Source organism: Contarinia nasturtii, unplaced genomic scaffold (assembly GCF_009176525.2).
Source record: "Contarinia nasturtii isolate CC-2019 unplaced genomic scaffold, AAFC_CNas_1.1 Cnas_scaffold_533, whole genome shotgun sequence".
Taxonomy (NCBI): Eukaryota; Metazoa; Arthropoda; class Insecta; order Diptera; family Cecidomyiidae; genus Contarinia; species Contarinia nasturtii.
In genome coordinates, this window is record NW_022197885.1 from 3,794,387 (window position 1) to 3,818,765 (window position 24,379).

Here is a 24,379-nt window from a genome sequence, read left to right on the forward strand (position 1 = left end):
ACCGTAAAAACGCACTCAGAGATTAAATATTAAAGCAAGAGAAAAAAACGCGTACTCAAAATAAATTGAGACTTTTGACAAGAACGTAAAAAACGTACACTCACACACAACTTATTTTGATTATATTTTCTTTTTGTTTTTCGTTCGCTTTTTTCAATTCAATTCTTAATTATGTCGATGCAATGCAAATTTTTAATTGTTTACACACCACAGACGGGTTTGTCGATAAACAAATTTTTTTTCACTTCGTCTTTTATCCACCTACGAAATGAAAAATGTGTAAATTTTTATTGATGAAAAAAAATCACAGTTTATATATTAAAATTTGAAATTAACAGGAATTCAGCGCAAAAATCAGTAACAAAATGACAAAGTTGTTTCGCTGTTTTTTGTAGTAAGATCCAAAGAATTCAAAGAATCAATCACTTAATTTCGCTTAATTCTAAGAACCATTCGTTTCTACATATCTGAAGAAGTCACTATTATGAATCATTATTGTGAATTTATTCAGCCTTGATTGTGATTAAAATAATTGTTTTCAATTGTTTACGCACTTTGGACGATTTTAATAAACAAATAAAAAATCCACTTCGGCTCTTACTCACCAATAAAATGTTAAAAAAATGTCAAATAAAACAAATAAATTTCGAATAATAATTATTTATCCTCCCCGATACTATGTGCGAACACAACCTTCGGCTTGCTCTACCGATACTAAATCGAAACAAAATGCCTTCAAAAAATCATTTGCTAGATACACTGGTCTCGCTCACATTTTTTTTCTATCGCACTTATGCATGTGTATGTATGCAATCGTGGAGAGGTGATGCGGCTAGCCCATGAATATGTACTATACATCAGAATGCGAGCGTGCGAGTGAAAGGAATGTATAAATTCATTGAAATTACTTTGTTATACAGATCAAAGAAGAACAGAGATAAAATTAACACTCCTTCATGGTATTACCCGATATATACACGCACCTACCGATTCACAAAACATTTGATAAAATATTTGTTTTCTTTCAAAGTACTGGCTATGAAAACACATATCGAAAATAACGAACAAAAATACAATGCGTTTATATTGCATTAAAAAAACTTCCGAATTTTCCTTTTATTTACGTTTTCAATGTTGATGATTTTTAATCGTCGTGTGACAACAATGTTTTATGAGGGAAGGCTTAAACGTTAACATTCATGTATGAAATTACCAACTAATTATTGTAATGAATACAAACTTAACTATCCAAATCCATTTGCGAGTCGAATGTATCTGTTGCATCCATAAATTCGACATTGTTATTATCGGCATTTTCATCATCGTTGTTTTGTTGTTCTTGCACTGCCTTTGATATGATATATTCGGTAATTTTTTGCGGCGGTTGCCAAATGACGACAGTTTTGCATGGTTTTTCGAAACGTTCCATTATGGCTGCTGGCAATAAGGGCTCCTCTTGAATACTTTTCACCACCTCTGATACCGTGATCTTTTGAGCCCGTTTCAATTTTTCTTCGATGTCTTGGAGCGAAGGTGGATACGAACTGAATGAATCAATATCAGATGCTTCATTCGTTGTTTGATTTATATCATGTACGGTGAAATCGGAAGAAAAATGTAATCCATTCAGATGCGACCATCTTTTTCTCCGTTATCAGTAAGGAATAACGTATTTTTGTTCATTATTTTCGATATGTGTTTTCATAGCAAATGCTCAGAGACAAAACAAATGTTTTATCAAATGTGTTGTGAATCGGTAGGTGCGTGTTTATATCGGGTAATACCATGAAGGAGTGTTAATTTTATCTCTGTTCTTCTTTTAACTGTTTGGCAAAGTCGTTTCAATGAAATAGTACACTCGTCTCACTCGCACGCTCGCATACATCAAACATAGTACATATGAATACGCTAACCGCATCACCTCTCCACGCTTACATACATACACATGCATACGTGCGATAGAAAAAATGTGAGCGAGACCAGTGTATCTAGCAAATGGTTTTTTAAAGGCATTTCGTTTCGATTTAGTATCGGTACAGCAACTGAAGCCGAAAGTTGTGTTCGCACATAGCATCGGGGAGTTTAAATCATTTTTATTCACGGTTCGGATGCGTAAACTCCATAGAATTCGTGTTGTAGCAAAATATACGTATTTTTCATCGCATTCAAATTGAATATTTTATTATTCCCATTGACGTTGTGTGTTGATTTTTTTTGGTCCAAATTCGGATTTTCTTATTCAAATTTTCCGTGTGCACTTCATAGATTGTTTCTATATAAGCAACTGCGATGGAAAACGAAAAATAAGTGATTTTTTTTAAAGTTTCATATGTCGTAGTCGTCGTCATTTTCTTCGTGTGCGCTGCTGTGTGTTTCTCATTTCAGCCCGTGTGAGTATATGTTGTATAATGGCGATGCCACACTTATTTACGGTATAAGCCAGAATGATTGCAGCAGTCATGTTTGTAAGACCGACGACGGCGATTTACATTCTGCGTGACATTGTTATTTTTTTTCGCTCATGTTGCTTCGTATGTGCTTTGGCCATATTTTCAATTTCCGTAAATATTGAAACTTTCGTTGGATGAAAAAGTAGAAATTACCAAAGAACACTTCGGGCACATTGTGTGAATATTTGAATATCGCTTACTAATGTTCAATAATAATAATAAATATAGAAAAACACAAGCCCATTTAATTACGGCATTAAGTGAGCGAACGAGTGAAAAAGAAAACATTGCAAAAAATTGATGAGGAAAATTTATTAAGTGAGAAAATTTAGTGGCAGAAAATTGAATTGGGAAAATCACAGCAAAGTAAAAGGGAGAGAGAGAGACTGACTGCATCGCAGCAGTAAAATCCAAGACTGAAAAGACCACAAACTTAAGTGGATAAGTCGATGAAATAAGGCCAAATCCATCGAGATAGACAGTGTATGTGATATATTTTTTTTCGGTATTTCCTCGCCCCATAAAGAATTCTATGTGTAAAAAATTACTCTTCGTACATGGTACACATATCTTCTTTGCGATTAAGATGTTAAGCGAACAAGCAATATATGTGTTTATAAAATGATAGACAAATTTGAGCAGCGCGTAATTGAAAAAGAAGTAGATTTGAAAAAATAAGTAAATGTCCCGTGGTCAATATTCGAATAAAAACAATGCACTCATAATTGCAGTTCGGCGAATTGACAGAATGCACCGATAAAAAAAAAACGAGAAATTTATTTTTTTCTTTCTCGGAAATAAGTGTGAACTAAAGAAAAACACGAAACAACAGCACCGATAGCACTTACTGAACTGGATAGAGAGATTAAAATCAAATTTGATTTAAAATGGTTTATTGACCATTAAAAAAAAGTTTGTAAACTTGTGTGTTTGTGAACATTAGCATTGTGAGTACAATATAAAATTATATTGTAGTTACTTTGCTGATATGCGTAGAAACAATACGATCCGTTCAACAACAAAAAATATATATTTCAAGAGTGCATTTTGTCGTCGTATTTGTGCTGTGCTGGTGCATGTTGTTGGCCATTTTCCGTATATGTAAATTGATAAAAATCAGAATTAATTACAAAGCAATTAGTTGATTGGGCGTCAGTTACAGTAACAGTAATTCATCAACCGTATTTGGGGTCAAATAAATCGAGGCAATACTTTTGAGAACATTTACACTTTCGTTGCATTTTCAATCATTTGGTATACGGTCTGTGAGAGTTTTTGAATGTATGCGTGTGTATGTGTGTGAATGCAAGCAATTGGTTCAAAGTAGCCAATATATTTTTCTCGAGGCGCTGCTTATCGGAAGCATTAATTTTATGCGACACTGAACTACACCAATAATCTGTTACTATCTATTTTTTTTTCTCTCGTTCAAACACACAGTGTGTGCTGCATTGTGTTAGGTTTTCGGGGGCAAATGAACCATTTTTGTTGAAGATGTCGGAGCGGAAAAAGATATCACCATCGACAAAGCATAGTCGCCGTCAATTGGTATGTATATAAACACATCATTCAAAACTATTAACATTTCCCTAGTCGGAGAAAAAAAAACATATATGTCATATTTGTGTATGATTGCGTGGATTTTCCCTAAAAAAATCCACTGAGTCAGGACAAAAAAATGTAACACAATAAAAAGAGTGAAAAAATACCGATTTTATTACGGAGATAAGCTTATTTTGCAATTTTACTTTACATTTCATTCAATTTGTTTCCACAAAAATATTTTCACTTTTTGATTTGTTCAAAGAGGCGACAGCGAGCAAGAGAAGAACAGAAAAATAGAAGAAAAAACATTACATTCTGCACACGTTGCATATTTTGAGAATCAAACCGTAGAAAAACGTGAGGCAAACAGCATACAATTGATAGTGTGCACTACAATGACAAATTTAAGTGGAATAGAACATTGGAACGAGAGAGAGAGAGAGAGACGATCTAGGAAGGAATCATGCAAAATAGAAAATCTTCAAAGGGCCACAAGTGATGGTATATCTGTATGTGTGCATAGCATAGGCGTTACGGCTAAAAGCACTGGCAATAGAATTGACTTTTGATAGAAAAAAATGTTGGTGCGGTTGCAGTTTGATGTTCTTGTTTTTGCGGAAGAACAAAAAAGAATAGACTAGAAGAGCCACCAATGCATGTTTCATACAACAACAAAAATGTTTCTATTTATGAACTCCTTGTACTCCTCGTATACAAATGACGCCATTACTTTTGTACTTGTGTCGTTCATTCGTTATGCGATCCCATCAATTTTTCATCAAATGCACGAACACATTCAAGGCCATAAATGTCATAAAATGTTTTCGGTGCTTATCACGAAATGTGATTGAATCCATTCGAAATGTCAAAACAATTGAATATATTTTTTTTTAATTAATTAAATGCTGATGGCAATTATAAAAATAAAATACAATAAGGGTTCGCAGGAGAGAGAGAGAGAGATCCATATTTTCTGCACTTCATCTCTCAATGGATTCATAAAAAAATGAAGCATAGGTTTTGCATTGTAATTTTTCATGCCTTTGAATGAAAACAAGTGATAACGAAAATTGTTCACAAATGCGAACGCATTCGGCTAAATGAAAAAAGAATATTGCAAATTCGTTGAATTTTCATGAATGTGCTGTAAAATTGAATGAGTCGGTGTGTATTTGTAGCAACCATAATCAACACTAAATGGCTGTGCGAATCGGCATCGATGCCAAAGTTGAAAATGTGTTGCTGCTGCTTGCTTCTGAGCCGAACGAACCGAGCACGAACTGAAAAACGGAGACAACAACACCAATGACGATGATAGCAGCAGTAGCAGCAATCGTTGAAACACAGAGAGATCGACCCCATAGTCATCATCAAGTTTTCGCATTGTATATCTGTTCGCTTTGCATTATTTCTCCTTATTACACTGTATGCTGTGTTTCTGTTCATTTTCAAAAACGTTTCTCTGCCCGTACGCTTCGCTCAATCTGAATGGCATTCGATGCTATATCAATGTCTTATATTGCATCTCTTGTGTATAGTACAAGTGATGTATTTGGTGCTCTTGCTCTAGCACATGTCACTCACGTATCATACCAGCAGTCGGTTTATTGTTAGTGTATTCTATTGATGTTCAGTGGCTTAGGTTGCCGTATTCGTTATGCGTTTGCATAGCTTGCTGTGAATATACTATCTAGAAAAGAACGACGATGTTTAGCTCGCTCGTTGTGAGTGCACGGATACACATGACTGCAATATTCGTCATCAAAGTGATTAGAGTATCATGAAGTTATACTTTTTAAATGCAGCATATCGCATTCTTCTCTCTATTATAGCAACGACGACGACAACATCATACAAACATGCACATTAACACACGGTGTGCGCTGTCAAATCCAAAAACCCATTTAACAATATTATAATAGCAAAGCATAATAATATGTTTTTATTTCAATGTTATCGTATCGTTGCGGTGCAATGGCATACCAAATGTTTGCCGACAGTCCACGCAGAGACTCAGTGCTTACTTCGCTATTCTCTTGCTCTCTTTCCTTAGCCAATTGTTTATTTTTTCACCATATATTAGCGTTTGGCATCTGATTTGCATCTAGTTGTTTTCAAACTCTTATGTAGAAATAAAATCGAATGATTTATGCGCGAACAAGAAAAAAGAATCATAGTTGAATCGACAATCGTAAAATTTATTTTTATTTGCGTGATGTTCTAATGCATTTTACCGATGACACCTTGATTATTTTCGCTAATTGTTTTGACGAGAGGAGAGACATGCTCACCGTGCACATTTTCCATATTATTTTCATGCGCTCGTATCCCATTCGACTGGCGTGATTCATCTCTTGTGTACATAATGCTATAAGCAGCGAAGGCAACAGCAACACTTATAACAAACACTTTCTTCTTTCGTTGGGGTTTTGCACACATTTTCCTTTTATTTTTCTTCACTCCATTTTCATATAGATATGCGCTGCTTTGTTTTCGTTTCAAATTGTTTGTTTTTCCGTAAATGCGCACAAGGTTGGTTGGCTGCTGTTGTTTCTACTGTTACTGTTGCTTGCTGTCTTCTGTTAAGTGTAAACATCGAAGCACACGAAGACGATTACATTAAAATGGAAAATCTTACGAATGGTACAACACAATCGATGTGACCATTTAAGCTAAAATGAATTGGCAACTATGCGCACCAAATTGCCTCAATTCTTAAACATATTAATTTTCATTGATGGCAATTTCATCCGCATCCATTATATTCAATACAAATTGTTATCGATTTGCACTCGGTGCACTCTTCCATTTAGCTTTTCTCATTTAATTTTCACTTTCTTCTTCTTTCTCTATTCCCTTTTTCGTTCTATTTGCTGCGTACAATGTGCACGAACTTAATTTGGCACGTTTAGCGCGAACGTAAACAACGTAAAGCATATTCAGACTACTTAATTGACGATGATCATGAGGGAGCTCGAGGATTTAGTGTTGCCGAAAAATTGGAATCAGCACGATTCGCACAGGTGGATATGGTTCGTGAGATGAAAGGTCATGACTTGACGATCTCGTAAGTAACTTCTACTTTATTCGATGATTTTTTTGCCTTTTCTTCTTATTTGATTAGTAACAGTTGTCAATTCACAAAAAAAATTTGTTTATATATTAAACACATGTTTGTTGCTTTTTTTATTTTTTTGCTGTAGATTTTTCCAACAGTATGGCTTTAACATACCGTTGCTGTTCAAAGAGAAAACTGGCTTGGGTTTGCGTGTACCATCATCTGATTTTTCAGTAAGCGATGTGCGTATGTGTGTCGGATCAAAGCGTTTATTAGATGTTATGGATGTAAATACGCAGAAAAATTTGCGTATGACAATGAAGGAATGGCAACAGTATTACGAAGATCCACATAAAACGCGTCTCTTGAATGTTATATCGTTGGAATTTTCGCACACAAAACTTGATAATTATGTGCAAAGCCCATCAATTGTACGGAATTTGGATTGGGTTGATGTTGTATGGCCGAGACAATTGAAAGAGGCTCAAGTCGATGCAACCAATTCATTGGACGGCATGATGTATCCCAAAGTGAAAAAATACTGTTTAATGTCAGTGAAAAATTGCTACACTGATTTTCACGGTAAGTCATCGAAAACCGTCGTAAATCAACATCAAATTCGGTCCGATCGAATTTGATCAATAATAATGTATTTTTTATTATATATTTTATTGTTTTTTTGGTCATTTTTTTTTAATCAATCAGTGGATTTTGGTGGCACTAGCGTTTGGTATCACATAACACGTGGGAGTAAGGTGTTTTGGTTAATACCACCGACTGAGAAGAATTTACAATTATATGAGAAATGGGTTCTCTCTGGTAAACAGTCAGACGTCTTTTTTGGCGATACAGTGGAAAAATGTTGCAGAGTTTATCTTACCGCCGGCAATACATTTTTCATTCCGACCGGTTGGATTCATGCTGTCTACACACCAACCGATGTAATTATTTTGTCAATATTTGTTTCTTTTTACTCCACCCTCGCTCCTCATTATAATATTATATTCATTTTCACATTTTTTTTCTTCTTGCATATACGTATTTATTCACAAATCCACAGTCGCTGGTGTTCGGTGGGAATTTCTTGCATTCGTTTGGTATTTTAAAACAATTGAAAATTGCCAAGGTGGAGGATACAACAAAAGTACCACAAAAATTTCGTTATCCATTCTTTACGGAGATGTTGTGGTATGTGCTATCAAAATACGTGCATACATTGTTGGGACGTTCGCATTTAGAGGGCGAAGCAAGTCGTGAAGATGAGCTTGTCGATCAACCACATATCCATTTAACACATTACGAATTATTTGGTCTCAAGGAAATTGTTATGTATCTGTATGATTTGCCGCCACAACGTAAAAATGTGCCCGAATTAATCAAAGATCCGGTTCAATTGATCAAAGATGTACGGAGCTTGGTTGAACGTCATTGTAAAGATAGTCCAGAATTGGCAATTACGGGCAAACCCGTTTTACATCCAGATTCGAACCAATCGGCTAATGCACCGAATCAACAGTTACCCAATGAAGAATCCGTTGATGATGCTAGTCATATTGAGCCGAAAAATAATATTAAAATTGACAATAAAGATGACGAATCACAAAGTTTTCAACCACCAAAAATGATTCCGACAAATAAACCGGTATCAAAAGGTGCCAACAAGAAAAATTCATCAGACGCTACCAATGGCAATGAACGAAGCAATGGCAATACGTCGAATGCACCGCGACGAAGACGCAGACGATGCAAAGTTTGTGTACCATGTAATTCAACCGAATGTGGACAATGTGCATTTTGCTTAGATATGGTGAGTCACAATTTTGCTTCTTTGTAAAATAAATAAAACGTGGTTTATTAAATTAAACCAGTTTGATGGTAAAATAACAATAAATTTCAATTAATTTGTGATATTTTTTGTAAATTAGGGGTTTCATACTGTGAAACGCAAACTCATTTGCATAATTTTTAAATGTTCAACGAAATAAAAAAGAATCATCTCTCTCATTGTGATTTAGATAAAATTCGGTGGTCCGGGTCGAGCAAAGCAGACATGCATGATGAGACAATGTGTGTCTCCAATGTTACCTGTAACTGCTCAGTGCGTTTTTTGCCATTTGGATGGTTGGCATAAGCAGCCAGTAACATCGCCTCAAGTCAAATCACAAATAACACAAGAATTGGGCCCATCATCGTTGATGGAATGTTCGGTCTGTTATGAAATTACCCATCCGGAATGTGCGCAGAAAGCTTGCGGCGATGGAGTTCAAGTGAATGGTGTGGTTAATGAAGATTTGCCAAATTCATGGGAGTGCTTACTTTGTTGTCGGTCAGGAAAAAATACTGATTATAAGGTAGGTCCTTTTCGCTCCTTTTTCCCATATTAATATCTAATCAGATTACTCAGCTTATTTTAAAACAAGAAAAACGCAATTCATTAACCATCAACTCTTTTAATTGTTTTTCATGCTTTCCCCCACCCCCGCTGTCTATCTTCATTTTGTACATTTTAGCCTCGTCATTTCCGTGCCCGACAAAAGTCATCTGAAGTTAAGAACAATGGTGAACTCGCTTCAATGAGTGGCAACGAAAGCAAAACCAATGCTGAACAAAATGATGAAAAAAATGGACCAGTATTAAGTGATTCTGATATGGATAACAAATCAAATATTAAAAAAATTAAGGCGATAAGTCCAAAATCGCCGGCTAACTCAATTAAAAAAGAAGAATTACATGAGCGTAAATTCAAACCAGAGCCAAACGATGACAGCGAAATGGCTGAACAAAATAATCACAATGACATTGGCGATATGCCGGCCAAGCGTCGAAAAAGTGATGATGGCGGTAGTATTTGTAGTAGTTTACAAGATGGTGGTACAGAACACACGGAATCAACATCAAATCATGTTCCGCGTAAGAAAAATACACTACGAACGCAACTAGCACAGCAGATACTCAATTCGTCGTCAAAATCATTGCGAAAGCCATCGTTTGTTGTTCGACCGGTCAATAATACGTCGACAAATTCATCGACATCTGGATCCTCATCGTCATCGGGTAGCACACACTATACCCTCGATCCAACTGCTTTGTTAGCAATATTCCGTTACTTACCACATGAAACGCTTATCACTTGTTCGCTTGTGTGCAAAACCTGGTCAAATGTGTCGGTCGATCCAAAGCTATGGAGAAAAATGAATTGTTCACATCACAAATTGTCGGCAAGTCTTTTAATGGCAATTGTACGACGTCAACCAGAGCATTTAACACTTGACTGGACTAATTTGGCAAAACGTCAATTGAATTGGTTGATTGCACGTTTGCCGGCATTAAAAAATCTTTCAATGCAAGGCACTCAAATTGGTGCTGTTTTGGGATTGCACACATGCCTTTGTCCACCATTGCAAATGCTCGATTTGAGTTTTGTACGCAGTCTTAATGACAGTGCCATACGTGACATTCTATCACCGCCAAAAGATTCACGGCCCGGTCTCACCGATTCCAAATCACGTTTGCGCAATTTAAAAGTACTGAAATTGGCCGGCACCGACATTTCGGACGTTGCATTGCGCTATATCACACAAGGTGTACCATCGCTTGTTCATTTGAATATCAGCTCATGTCAGCGGGTTACCGATGCAGGCGTAGCACAAATTATGTGCTCACAAAGTGCTATCAACACATTGGTTGAATTAGATTTAAGTAGTTGCAAACTAGTCACCGAATTGTGTCTTGAATATTTGGCCAAATGTGAAGCGCTTACATATTTGGATTTACGCCATGTACCACAAGTTCCAACTCAAGCTGTCATCAAATTTGCGGCCAAATCAAAACATAATCTCCATGTACGTGATATAAAGCTAGTTGATAAACGAAAATAAATATCGAATGAGGATGGTGGCGCTGTGTGAGTTTATGGAACAGGGTTCACATCAATCGACGCATTTGGAGTACATCACGACACCAGCCAATGTGTATCATTTTGTCTCTCAAAGAATGGATTTAGTGCAAATTGTGTAGTATTTAACTGTATTAAGTACACATTTCAAAGACAATTTAAGCGATAAGATTCGATTTGTTTTTTTTTTCGCAATTTTGGTCACCACAAAAGAATTTACACCCGCAAACACAATGAATTGATTACAGCACAACAAGAAAAAAAAATTATATAAATATTTGCTGGCTTTTTGGCCTCAGTATCCACATAGAGTTTATATATATATATTTAGTGTAAATTTAGAAGAAATGGTTCAATTGCAATCTGTTCTGTATAATTTTGTTTGTAGTTTAAGTTTGTTTTTAGATCCACTTGAAAATATTTTACTTGACTTGCTTGTATTGGACTTTTAAATGAAAAAAAAGAGAACCAAATCAGAAAACTCTATTTTTAGGCGAAATTATTTTTAAAAAAATGTGAAAATTAGTATATTTCCTCTTTTGGAGCAATTTATATTTCGGAAAGATTGATATGAATCAAATGCAGTGAACCGATTTATGTTGTATTCGATGCATAACATTTTTAGTGCAAAATCTAAATTGTAAAATCACCAAGAACAATTATTGATGTATTTAAATAAAGCATTTCTATTTGCCAGAAAATAAAACGAATGGACTTTTTTATTTCATCCGAAGTACGTTTTTCAATAAAAACACAAATTTGTTCTTTTAGCTTTAAAGTTGAATTTGTTTGTTTTTTTTTTTGTTGATTTTTTTTTATTAAATTTCCATATGTCTGTATGACAACTCAAAAATTAAATCACATCTCAAGTTGAAATTAGATGTAGCATTACACTGAATTGGTTGCCAATTTATTTAGTTTTAAACATGGCTGTGTTTGAAGTAAGTTTGATCTCGTTCGATCTATATTAGTTTGGTGTTAATTCAAATTTATCATCATATTACTGGAAATACTACGAACGCTGGATGTGCCGGATTAACTTAGTGGTATTTATAGTTTGCGTGGTGCTCTGTAAAATGACAACAACAACAACAAAATTAGTGACATTGAGTCAATTCCAATGTTAATATAAAATGATCACTTACTGATACGATTGTAGTTGATGGCATAGAAAAACACCATACTGGCGGCTACCACTTGGAAAAATGGTGCGACACCAACACGTTTTGTTTGCAAATATTTGTGTTGCCAACGCCAGAACAACCGACTGCAGGCACCAGCAAAAGCTTGTGGTGTTTTGTTACGGCGACCAAACCAGGATGGAACTTCACTCAATTTCAATTGACTGAATGGAGTATCGGCTGAAATAGATATGGTTTTTCGCAATTAAATATCGCACAATGCAATTTGATGAACAGAAAATTAAAAGTTATCAAAAGAATATTACGAAAAAATGACGTCGTCCACCGATCGACACTTGGTTATGTAATTGCACACAGGAGCAAAATTTGCGTAATTTTTCCGCAATTTTTTTTACAATTTCATCGATATTTCACTGAATTGATACTTACGTTTTCCATAGTAACGAGCTGGATCATATGGTCCATGCTTTTCTGGGATGTACTCAGCTGGATAATCACCGAAACCCATTTTTCTCTTCTTTTGGATTAAAATGTTCTGTCCGACTGAAGTGAAAAAAATGTACGACGTTTTTGACTTATGATAATGTAGCTATCGCAACGCCATCATACGACACACATGCTGTGGTACTAGTTCGTCGAATCTAGTACGAAATGAATTTGAAACTACGGTTATGTTACGTCTATGGAACTTATTTCCATTTTTTGAATAAGAAAATTTTTAATTGAAAAAAGTAATTAAATTCTGAATTCAAATGCAAAAGAGAAAAACGGTGTGTTTTTTCTTGTAATCATCAATGTTTATTTGCGCAACATAAAAAATTAAAATAAATGGTTTCATTCATGATTTGAGTGAAAACACAAGACAACAGCTGTGATAGAATAAATTCTTTATATGATTTGATATTTTAGAGTGATTGATAATTTAACTAAACCATTACATATCCGTAAATTTTGCCTAGAATTTTTTGTCTAAAGAACAATTTATTTATTTATTTTTGGTTAATTACAATTTTGAATATTGATATTTTGTTATAACCAAAAGAGTTTAATCGCTTTTATTTTCTATTCAATTTTTTTTTTTCAATTTTAAATTACGCTACAAAGCATGTATATAATATAAATCGTGGATAACTTCAAATATAGAGTGTAAAACATCGACACATTTCTTTCCGTCGTTGGAATTGTGTTTTTAACATTTATCAACAAAAAAGAATATTTAATATTCCAATATAAAATCAAATACAGTGTGTACAGTACATATATCACGAATCGATTAATACCTCTTAATAAAAGAAAAAAAAAGTATATAACATACAAGCCAAAAGAAATTATAAATTTTTGCGCCTTCTCAATGCCAAAAGAGAAGAGGAACGATAAAACGAAAAAAAGAGATATGAAATGAATTCAATTAGTGAATAATAAATTCCTTAACACTATTTGCGATTAATACAAGATGCACTTATCATGCCTCATACATTTTCATATTTACGATAATAATTTGCTCTGATATTTGTTTGCGTTCAGCGCGTACAAAATACGTATAAGAAATGTTTTAAAGCTAAAAGCATTTAATTTTTCTTTAGCATAATTCTCGTTCAGTCACAATCGAGTTGTGTCCAAACGTTGGAAAGCTATTTCACTATAAAATGATTGGTGTTTTTAAATTAGATTTCTTGTAAATGCGAGCTGCACTCGATTTCAGTGTTTTTTTTTCACAGAATTTTTCTTAATAATTTTTTCGCCTTATAATTTAGTGAAATCAGCTGCCGTGGTATCTGATTTGCGATTTTGCGTTGGTTCGTTGTTGCTCTGATTTGATTCAATTGGCGGAGGTGGTGCTGGAATTTGAGGTCGTTTTATTACTTTTGGCTCAAAACAACGGGGTGATTGTGTTACCGTGGAAATGTCATTTGTTGTGCTGCTTGACATTGCGTTTCCAGTGGACGTTGATAATAAATTTCCATCGTTGAGCGATTCATTTGATTTTAGTTCACCATTTGAATCGTTTGATTTATCTGAATTATCGCTGTCCTTATCTTTGTCATTCTCTTTGTCGCTCGACGAATTCTTTCCGTTGGACGAGCTTTCACTGTGGCTACCATTACTTTGTTGATCAACATCAATGATTTCAATTTGTTTTTTATCAACACTATAGATATGTGTCCGTTCCAATGTGGTCAAACTGCGACCGGTAATACTGCCAATTGCATTTCCGACAGGTGTCGAACTCATGCGAAAACTTTGTGTTTTCTTAATACCACCCGGACTATCGGGTAAAATCGATTGATGTGAATCAAATTTCTCGAATGCGGCTCGAAGATTTGACGATTTCATCAGAGAAGTTGGTCTTTCTGGGATTGCTGGCTTATCATTACGATTATTTTCATTGCTTCGATCACGCAATTGTACAATGTCATTATAGTCATTTGAATTGGCGCTGGGCGATGTTTTTGATGGTGAAATGGACGATAGGTTTTCGGTACTTCGAGCTACATTTAAAAGATTTCTGGGTAATGCAATCGGTCGACTATGCCTTTCGCTGCCTTGGCCTTTCGATTTGAATGCATTTCGTACAAGTGTTTGACTATCAATGCATGGCATTGCTGGCCGTGGTGGTTTATCTGGTTTGGTTGCTGATAGATTTTCCGTACTATTCGAACATTGTTTCATTGAAATCGGCGTTGACGGTGGTTTGAATGTGGATGTATTTGTTTGTGCTTTGGTTTCGTTGCGCAAAAATCGATTTGAACTGAATTTCGTATCGTCTTGTGATGTTGGCGGACACGAATTTAAAAATCGTTCTTTCATTGCGTGCATTGTTTCAGCCGATGACGATTGATGCGAACCACTGTTCGTGTTGGAATAGTGTTCGGCCGCACGTTGTATACGATTATCGGGTGGTGTTGGAGCAACTTTCTTCGTATTCTTCCTACGAATCGGTAACTTTGGGCTCCCTTGTGGCGGTGGACTTGAATCAGACAATGAACTATTTGACTGGCTACGTTTGGTTAACGAATCCGAACTGCCGCTCATTTCATCAATTAATATCAGACTAGTGTCGTGACTGCTGCTTCTGGAATGCGATTGATATGAATTGATACTTGAACTGCCAAGCGATTGATTTAATTGATGATTTTGCTGATTATTCACGCTCGGCATAATATTTAATGATTTTGTCATAATATTATCCGTGCTGAAGTCACGATCAACTGGAAAACCACCATTGTGTGGAAATAATTCATCGCGACTTATTGTTATGTAAAAATCACTGATTGCAAAATCATCGCCAAAGTAATATGTCCAATCTGAAACTAGCGCCTCGACGATCGTATTCACGGAAGCGGTACTATTCACTTTAGATACGTAATCACTATCACCAGTTTCGGGCGACCACAGTAAATTCGGTGACATTACAATCGCTATGTTTTGCGGTGTCATCTTATTTGTTTTATGCTTTTGGGAGAGTAATTCTGTTGCGAAATCAAATAGAAATTGATTAATTACAAAAAATATGACAAACCGATTTGAAAATGATGAAAGACTGATGCTTACCTAAAAATTTGGTTAAATATCGCAAGTTTTGATAGTTTGGCTTTGGCAACATATTTAATGCATTTAGAATAGCCGTTTTACGTTGTTCTTCGGTTGGACGTTGTGAAGCGGCAATGAATTGATCGTATAGATTGAATGTGAGCAATGGCTCGGGCAGGTCACGTAAATATGATTTTAATGCACTTGCAATCACATGAACATCTTGATATTCGTTTGGATATGGTGTTGTTATCAAATTCGCATCCAATGCCGAACGAAATCGACGCAGTTTTGAACCAGCTACAAAATACAAACATTTTACATAATTTTCTTGAAATTTCATGGGAAGAAAATGGTGCTTAATTGTAACATACCACAGCCAACACGCAGTAATCCCTCCTCAAATAGCCCCTTTTCCAACAGACAACAAACACACAATTCAATCACATAAGATATTGTTCGTTCGGTGGTATTTAAATGTTCCTCGAGTGGAACTTTAAACACTTTACGATTATTTCCCTCTGTGAAGAAACGGGTTTTTTATTAGAAATGTTTGCACTGTTCCTCAATTTCTTTTTTTTTCGTTAAAACTTATGAACAATTCCATATTTTGCAAATTTAAAAAGAAAACTTACTGATGAGACCATTAATACGATTCATAACATCTTCGATTTCTTCAAGCGCTGATTTATAGTAAAGCTGCTGGTATTTGATATAATTAATCACATGATTTGCCATGACATCTTCTTCGGCGATTAATTCAAACATTTCTGCTGCCCAAATATCTCGTTCCTTTTCCAGTTTGGCTTCACATTCTTCTTGCTCTTCGCGTAGCTGATTAATTTTGGATGTGCTATCGTTCACACGAACAGCCGCCTAAATAAGTCAATGCAAATTGCGCAAAAAAAAAATAAACGAAGAAAAACATCAGAGAAAATAAATCACAGTTAATCAAAATAATGAAGACAAAAAAAAAACAGACACAACCAGACAGACATGAGTAACAGTGAGTGTTACTAACAGTGACTGGGTATTGTTTATATTGGTTCATATTGTTTGGTATAAACAGAATCGATTGTTTGTACTGTTTTCGGTTGAGAGAAAAAAAAACTTGTAATTTATAAAACACACATACATTTTGTTTCAATTGTAACGGTCACTTGTATTGAGATCCATTGAGAAACGGTTAACAGCAACAATAACAATGGTAACACACTACTGGTAAATATAACTGACGTTTTTCGCTTACCTGACATTTGTGCTTGGCCGATTCGTTGTCTTGCATTAATTTGGTCACAATGCGTTTTTGTTTCTGAATTCGACCGATGTGATTTTCCAAGATAATAGCCAATTTTTTGGTAACATCATTCTCCACATTAATTTCATTGTTTACAATCTCAACGGCAATATTCTTTTCCAATTTAGCTACACAATAAGAGAATACATGAAAGAAGATTTGTTTTTATTTAAATGAAAAAACACACCCAAAAATATACAATTCAAATTGAATGAAATTCATCTTTTCATCTCTCTCTCTCTCTCTCTCTCTTTCACACACACACACACACACACACAAATCGAAAAAGAGATACAAAAATAAGAATGTGAAAAACAGACTCACCACAATTTTCTAGTACATCATGCAGTAAACCGTCCGGTAAATCTTTCAACGATTCTTCCATTGATTGTGCCAATTTGTATTCGTGTACTTTTTTACATCGCTTGTCACGAGCATCTTGATCTGCTGCATTTGTACTGCTGCTTGTTGGATTTTGAACAAATTTTCGGCAAATTTTCTCCAAAACCTCTTTATATTTTTCCACATGTCGATCGGCTGCCACTAATTCTTCGCTGTTTTTATCGGTTTTCGTTTGTCTACAATTGATTTTATAAAACAATCGATACGAATAAGTTTCGGTGCTTTTGTAAATTTTTAAAAACATTTGACGAACGATTAACGTTTGTTATGTCTAATTAATTGGTATTGTTTTGATATGATTAACACAAGATTTGTAGCGGCTAAGCGATTTTTTGCAACTTTCCTAATCAACGTTATAACGGCAAATATAGATAGATGGTCGCATTTTTCGGTTTGTGTATTTGCGTTTGTGGTTATGCCACAACATGCCGCTGGCTCTGTCGACCATTTAGCGCAAAAATAATAGCAAACAAGCTTGAACGGATCAATGATTAATATGCATCGAGTAAAAACTTGATGTATCGTGTTTAATATGCTAAATATAACGCATTCTTAATAAAGGGCGGATTAACATAATAATATACCGTTTGTTGGTGTTTTTTTTTTGTCTCTTTCGCTTATCCGGCAGGCGAGCAGCCAATTGAATTTGATTCGAAAGAGAAGAACGAGCGAGCTAGCGAAGCCGTTGAAAATTTCGCGGAAATTCATTTCTCGTGCGAAGCTCGCTCTCAGACTCCCATGCAGATAAACACATACACGCACGCATACACGCAATGTATGCACTCATTCATGAATATGCTTGCTTCGTCATCGACAACATCTCGTCGTGGTGGCGATGATTAGAGACACAACATCATCGTGTGATGTAGCGATATATAAACAAAATAATGTGGTACAAAATCCACAATTGACTGACTCGTGAATGAGAGTGTGTACAAAAATGTAATTGTTGCCGTTGTTGATGCCGCAAATGTGTGGGCTATTGTATAATAATACAAAGTGTGTGCGTGTATGCATATAATGTAATAGGTAAAAAAATTGAGATTATTTGTGCGGTTGGAAAATTAAACAAAAGCCAAATTCAGTTAAGTGTGGCGTGTAATATAAAAAAAATGCTTTTGATTCAATCATCGCAAGCAAGAGTGGCAAATAAATCGAATCAGTTTTATTGCTCTCTCACGAACAAAAGCGTAAGCAGAAAGAAAAAATTTATGAAATAAAACAAAAACGGCGAACACGCTATATCGCTTGCTTCTGATGATGATGATAGCGATGATGAAATTGTGTGCATAGTTCTTTATCAACGTTGGAACCAGAGCAAATCATCGTGCAATTTTTTTTTTCTTCTTCTTCGGTGTGTATATTATTTCGTTTGTGCATTCTTTGGCGAATGTAAAATGGAAAATATAAACACGCACTCAAAAACAAAAACGTTGCTGATATTGGACCAAACAAAAGCATCATTGCAAACGCCTACAAATCCATCCAGAATATTTGGTTTCAGTTCTTTTTTTTCACTCACACGCTTCAGGTTATTTTCGCTCCGTTCTGCGCATACACCACACACCCCGCATATGCTTTTCTTTTCGAATAAACAAGCAGATTCTAAACAATGGAACTCACAGCAATAAGTAATTCGTTTTTATGTGGTTTAGGTTCAATTTGACACAATATAAATGGAATAAAAGGTCTATTTCATGCAAAGCCGCCAGCACTTTGACAACACACAGTATAAACATAAACATTGTTGATATGTGTAATCGTTTCGAGTTGCGCTTAATCAACGAGAATTTCTTGATTTTCCTCTTCTTCGTTTCATTAAATCATCATCATTGATGTAATCATATTTACTTTGTTCGATACGCCTTCATGGAATAATCGTGTCCGAATCGAATCGGTTATCAGCTTCACTTTATTGTTTATGACATCAAAGTGCTGTGCAAATTATTATTGTTTATATTTGATCGTCGATTTTTATTCCATTTGTGTGTATGGATTTTAAGCACGTTAATTAATCTCTTCGGTACGATGTATACATTCGTGTCACATTATTACACTTTCCACGCAAAGCCAAAACATGTCTATCTATGTACAATATGTATGTGTGTACATATTAAATGAACTGTATGATATGATGAATATGTGAGATTAATTCAGGTTTCAACGAGTGATTTGGAGCTTTTGTTAACGTTAGAATTAAAAAAACATTGCTTGCGCGCTCGAAAAGCGTAACAAATGAGAGCAGCCCCAAAAAAATAAGAGCAAACATAATTACGAATAGAGAGCGTACCTGCATGCATACGTTAATTACTTTGTATGATCACAAAAATTGCTCAATAAATGTGGTGATACACAACGACGCACACACACATGAAAACATAATACAAATAACGAACGCGAAGTCCGAATGACCGAATAACAAAAAAAATGGTATGTATATTAACAAAAGTATCAGTACTGCGTAACCTTCGGTTTTATTGTAGCAAAAAACACACTTCTGACTAATACTCTCCACAAATACGCCGCTCTCTGATTTGTTTTTCTATTCGTTCGTGCTCATGTTTCACACATCGTGCATTTCGTTCAATATGATTTTCATTGTGTTGTCTATACATTTTCTTTCTAAATACATATGTTTTTTGTGTATTTATAGTCGCATTTCTATGATGTGTAAACATATTTAAAACGAAAAAAAAAATTATACAAACAATCCCGAACTGACGGTATGACTATGACGCACAGTTGGTAGTTAGAAAAGCCCAAATAACCTGTAGGCCAAACAAACACACACACACACATCCAAATTCATATGCCATACGCATGGCATGCGTGATTTTGGTGCGTGTGCCTCAATCATTTTTATGCTTACCTTGAAAAATTTTCAGCTGCTATTTTGATTTTATGGAATTGCTTCTTCATTTTGGCGGTCTACTGTGTTGTTTCTCTCTGTCTCGGTCGTGTCTTCTTCTTTTTTTTATCTATTTCAATCTCTATGACGGCGCAAAATTTGGCGTAAATACGTTATTTTCTTTTATGTTGTTTATTTCTCTGTGTTTCTTCAAAATTCGTTCAGCGCTAGGAAGTTCATTCGAATTTAACGCTTCAAAAAATCGATTCCCACAAAAATTGCTTCCGATTTTATTTCCGATTTGATTAAGTACATGCGATGGCATCTGTAGGAAATTGAAAGGAAAAAGAAAAGCTTTTAATATCAACGCACATCGGAGATGAAATGATTATTGGGATTTTTGTCAATATTTCGCATTTATTTTGGTTTCACGAGAAGAAAAAAAAATGGACATAACGAAAACGATTTGTTTTGCTCTATCAATAGACTTTATCTCTGAGAATATCAACATTCTTGCTGTGTTATTGATTTTTGTTTCGCCCTCCCTCTCTCTCTATCACTCGCTCTTTCTTTCATTCACATTTCCATCAATAACCTTGATCTGAACTTTTGCCCGCATTGGCAGTGAAGTTGACGACAGAGCTCGAAAAAATGTCGATTAGATTTTGTGTCATTGTCATTCATGAAATGTTCAATTTAGGAGGATAAATTGCAACTGAACTACGTGAATTCTGGCAAACGTGCTTATTTTGTTATTTCATGGATAATTCCATTGAACACAGAGCGAATAAATGGCCGATTACAACGATTCATAAATGGCAATTTATTGATTTACGAAGTGATAAACATGACTGCAACACACAACGAGTTTTGTTCAATTCTCAGTTGATTTTATTTGCACACGTTTATCAAAATAGAAAAAAAAAACAAACCCAAACCGATATTACATTACTCATTCAGTACTTGTGGTTGTGTGTTGTTGAAGTGCTTGAAAATTGATATCGTTGTTGATTTCAATTTTTGTTTTCATTACATTTATTTTCATGCCCGTATAACGCTCGAGTAAATAATTGAGTTCACAATGACGATTTGAAGAGTTTGTGCCAGTTTCAAAATGCAAACGATTCAAATGACAGCCTCTTCCTAGCCAATTTTCTACTTATTTGCATATTATTTTCGCTTTTTAATTTTTGCCATCGTACCTATTATAGTTTTATTGGCCAATTTAATCAGTGCATTTGACAGAAAATGATTACGGTTCGTATTAAATTCAATGCGATTTATAAAGAGTTAACTTTTGCTACTACGGTCGTCGATCGGACGGTCGCGCTCTCTGTTAAATTGTTTCACTTCTTCTTCTTATTAATATGCGTATGAATGTGTTTTTTTTTTTTTGCTGTTGTTGTTATTATTTGATGAGAGTGTGAGATGATTGGCTTTACTCTTTTTTCATCTTCAGTTGATTATTGTTGTTGCTTTTTCCCCTTTTCTTTTCTTTGATATTTAATATATTTTGTTTTTATGATTTTCCTTTTAAATATTCGGCCTTTGTGCTGCGTTTTTTTTTTTCTATATTGAACACACACTGCGAATTGTGGTAACGAACCCAATCAAATTGTGATAACAATAAATGTATGATATATACGGATGAAGAGGTAATAATACTAAAAGTTATTCGATGAATTTCAATTCAAAAAATGTGTTTTTTTTCGCTTCGTGGATGCATCAATGTGAAAATGTATGTCTGTCGCGGTGGTTGCTATTTGGTGTTTCACTTTTGCCATAAATGTTTGCGATGTGTCGGAGCTTAGTCACCATTACAGATGTTGTATGAGATCATCGCGGCAGTGCGCGCGTAATAATTGTTGCTATTTTTTACGTCTATATCTCTTTTTTTATTGTTTCATCTTTTTTTTGTGCGTTCACTTTTTTATCTGGTCTCTCTCTGCATTCGCTAGTTTAGTTGCCTTTTTTTCAATATTTTTCTCTGTTTCGTCGATAAACTATGTATTATTTACGGTGTACATATATACACACACGACTAACGTAATTTCACTTCGGTTTTGTCTCGCTCTCGCTCTATCGTATTTTTCCATTTACAAATTGTGTGATCGATTGGTGTCTCGTCTTTTCCGTCAATTGTATGTATGTTATGTATTCGAGATCGGCCACAAATGTTATACAATCTAAATCATCTTGAACTATACGCTCGTTATATTATTGACTTTTAGTGCACAACTGCACAAATTTATATATATATGAAAATGCGTCACCGTCACATATCCGTGCTAAAAGACACACTCTCGTATTGCTAATTTATTGTGTTTTTTTATGCATCGAGAAGGGAAAAAAAGCACGACACATCAAGTATCCACAATGATTATCACTTTCGGATTCAATCAAGCAGCCAAGGAAATTACACACAATAATATTACATATAATACAATACTTGAGCACAACAAATCGTTTTCTTCAGTACACACAACATCCACTTACACTTGTATATTGAATTTGTGTATATATGTAGTTTTTGTTGTCTTTTGCGCGTTTCTATTGAAACTACTGTTGAAAAATTTATCCACGTAATGACAATCAATTACAAAAAAACAATTTTCAATTTATCAGCCACAAATTATGAACGAGAAAAATTAATGTTTTTGAAATAAAATTTTTGCACTCGCAATGATTTTTCTGTTTTTCGTATCTTTTTTTTTTTGCTCTGGACGTCTTTAGAAAAATGACACACAACAATTCATTGTGTGGTTGCTGTTGTCGTCGTCGTTGTCGTTGTTGTTACTTTTTTTCTACTGTGCCTTCAATATTTTTTCTGTCTTGTCTTTGCCTTCTGTACACCTCTTCAGTCGAATTCTCTTTCTCACTATACACACAGCACACAGAATCACACACTGATGTCATGAAACGTAATATTATCCACCAATACATATAACATTCGATTGGTCTGACAGCAAAACTACACTCATTTGTTTATCGTTGTATTTGAGAGGCAATGAGAGAATTCACAACACATTGGAAAAGCCCGTGAATAAAACGTCAAATAATACACACGCTTACACGGACCCTGTTTTTGTATTAGTTTCATTCTCTCTCTGCATTGGTATTCGCATTGTAATACATTATGACGCGTTCACATTCGCCCATTTCAACAATCGCAGCGATGCGATGCGATACATAAACATACTCCAAATTCCAAAGTCAAAAATACGACGATAAAGATGAATGAAAGTAAGCCGTTATCAACATATAAATAGGAAACATTTTATCGCCGCTCATTCAAATGTAGACAAACTTAAAAGCATGCACACCGATAAGTGGTTTACATAAAGACTCACGCATATCTTAAATTTACGAACTTGATCTCTTGACCCAATGTTTTGTTTTGAGCTGTACCATCACAAGATAAATTAAAGTATGGACCACATTACATTGTTGTGCCGTCATTTTTAATGTGTTTCAATGCACACAATGGATTAATTCAAATGAAACATTGTTGCTGTGTTACGGGCTCATGAAAATATTACATCGAATAAACAATTTAAAAGTTGAAATTTAATTTGTTTGATAATAATATATTCAAAACCGATGCATACATTGTTGACTGAACAATGTGGCAAATTTTTGTATGTGTAAAATGCATATTTTATTCACAATATTTCCATCGACAAACATATTTTCCAATCAACTATTTATTAACTATGCATGCGTAAATTTATTTGATGAGCAATAGAGCAGCTTATATTCTTTGAATTTTGTTCTGATGAGGAATAATCAATGGAAATTGATGGCTTTTCTCAGAAGTTGTAGCCGAAATTTATGACCAGGATATTAACACATCATCTTCTTTATTTATTAAGCTTTCTATGTGTTTACACTACTAGCGTAATAATTTGTTGTTTGCTGCCACAGTCTGAAATCTTCAATTTATCACAAAGTATTAACTCTTCATCTTTGGATAAATCGCTTTGGATTTACATCACATATTCCTAATAATTCTTTGATGAAAACATAAACTGTACTGAATCTCATTAGAAGAATTTCTCAATTTTATTCTCTCTCAAGATATATTTATATGTTATCGCTTATGAATCAATGGGAGAAATTCCATAAACTAACAAAGTTTTAATTATGTTTTGGAATATTTTGTATATTAAATTACACTGTTTATTTGAACCATAAATAGGAGGAGAACATTC

At 34.7% G+C, this 24,379-nt stretch overlaps 3 protein-coding genes across 5 annotated transcripts; 1 reads left to right on the top strand and 2 right to left on the bottom strand.

Moving 5' to 3' along the window:
* Nucleotides 1–2,042: 2,042 nt before the first annotated feature.
* LOC116339439 (jmjC domain-containing histone demethylation protein 1) lies at nt 2,043–11,654 on the top strand. Of its 2 annotated transcripts, none has more exons than XM_031765308.1 (8): nt 2,043–2,390; nt 3,891–3,998; nt 6,908–7,062; nt 7,199–7,635; nt 7,759–7,994; nt 8,114–8,860; nt 9,069–9,404; nt 9,564–11,654. In XM_031765308.1, exons 2-8 carry the CDS (start codon nt 3,945–3,947, stop codon nt 10,929–10,931), a joined length of 3,333 nt encoding a protein of 1,110 aa, XP_031621168.1. In that variant the 5' UTR covers nt 2,043–2,390; nt 3,891–3,944; the 3' UTR covers nt 10,932–11,654. The 2 variants fall into 2 exon arrangements, with proteins under 2 accessions (XP_031621168.1, XP_031621169.1); XM_031765309.1 differs by lacking the exon at nt 2,043–2,390 and adding an exon at nt 2,442–2,933.
* A 112-nt stretch (nt 11,655–11,766) lies between these two features.
* On the bottom strand, nt 11,767–12,663 carry LOC116339440 (putative ATP synthase subunit f, mitochondrial). Its single transcript, XM_031765310.1, has 3 exons — nt 12,520–12,663; nt 12,094–12,309; nt 11,767–12,017 (listed from the first exon to the last, which is right to left on the bottom strand). Exons 1-3 carry the CDS (start codon nt 12,596–12,598, stop codon nt 11,989–11,991), a joined length of 324 nt encoding a protein of 107 aa, XP_031621170.1. The 5' UTR covers nt 12,599–12,663; the 3' UTR covers nt 11,767–11,988.
* A 297-nt stretch (nt 12,664–12,960) lies between these two features.
* LOC116339545 (rho GTPase-activating protein 21-like) lies at nt 12,961–23,015 on the bottom strand. Of its 2 annotated transcripts, none has more exons than XM_031765484.1 (8): nt 22,665–23,015; nt 20,190–20,493; nt 17,243–17,496; nt 16,871–17,046; nt 16,257–16,497; nt 15,996–16,142; nt 15,643–15,921; nt 12,961–15,560 (listed from the first exon to the last, which is right to left on the bottom strand). In XM_031765484.1, exons 2-8 carry the CDS (start codon nt 20,237–20,239, stop codon nt 13,834–13,836), a joined length of 2,874 nt encoding a protein of 957 aa, XP_031621344.1. In that variant the 5' UTR covers nt 20,240–20,493; nt 22,665–23,015; the 3' UTR covers nt 12,961–13,833. The 2 variants fall into 2 exon arrangements, with proteins under 2 accessions (XP_031621344.1, XP_031621346.1); XM_031765486.1 differs by lacking the exon at nt 22,665–23,015 and adding an exon at nt 21,371–21,708.
* Nucleotides 23,016–24,379: the final 1,364 nt, after the last annotated feature.

Coding starts and splice junctions, on each gene's coding strand:
- LOC116339439 (XM_031765308.1), top strand. CDS start 3,945: ATGTCGGAGCGGAAAAAGATATCACCATCGACAAAGCATAGTCGCCGT. Junction 3,999..6,907: donor AGCATAGTCGCCGTCAATTG/GTATGTATATAA, acceptor TGGCACGTTTAG/CGCGAACGTAAACAACGTAA. Junction 7,636..7,758: donor TTGCTACACTGATTTTCACG/GTAAGTCATCGA, acceptor TTAATCAATCAG/TGGATTTTGGTGGCACTAGC.
- LOC116339440 (XM_031765310.1), bottom strand. CDS start 12,598: ATGGGTTTCGGTGATTATCCAGCTGAGTACATCCCAGAAAAGCATGGA. Junction 12,310..12,519: donor AGCTCGTTACTATGGAAAAC/GTAAGTATCAAT, acceptor TATCTATTTCAG/CCGATACTCCATTCAGTCAA. Junction 12,018..12,093: donor CATCAACTACAATCGTATCA/GTAAGTGATCAT, acceptor GTCATTTTACAG/AGCACCACGCAAACTATAAA.
- LOC116339545 (XM_031765484.1), bottom strand. CDS start 20,239: ATGAAGAAGCAATTCCATAAAATCAAAATAGCAGCTGAAAATTTTTCA. Junction 16,143..16,256: donor TCGTATTAATGGTCTCATCA/GTAAGTTTTCTT, acceptor GTTTCTTCACAG/AGGGAAATAATCGTAAAGTG. Junction 15,561..15,642: donor ATATTTAACCAAATTTTTAG/GTAAGCATCAGT, acceptor ATTTCGCAACAG/AATTACTCTCCCAAAAGCAT.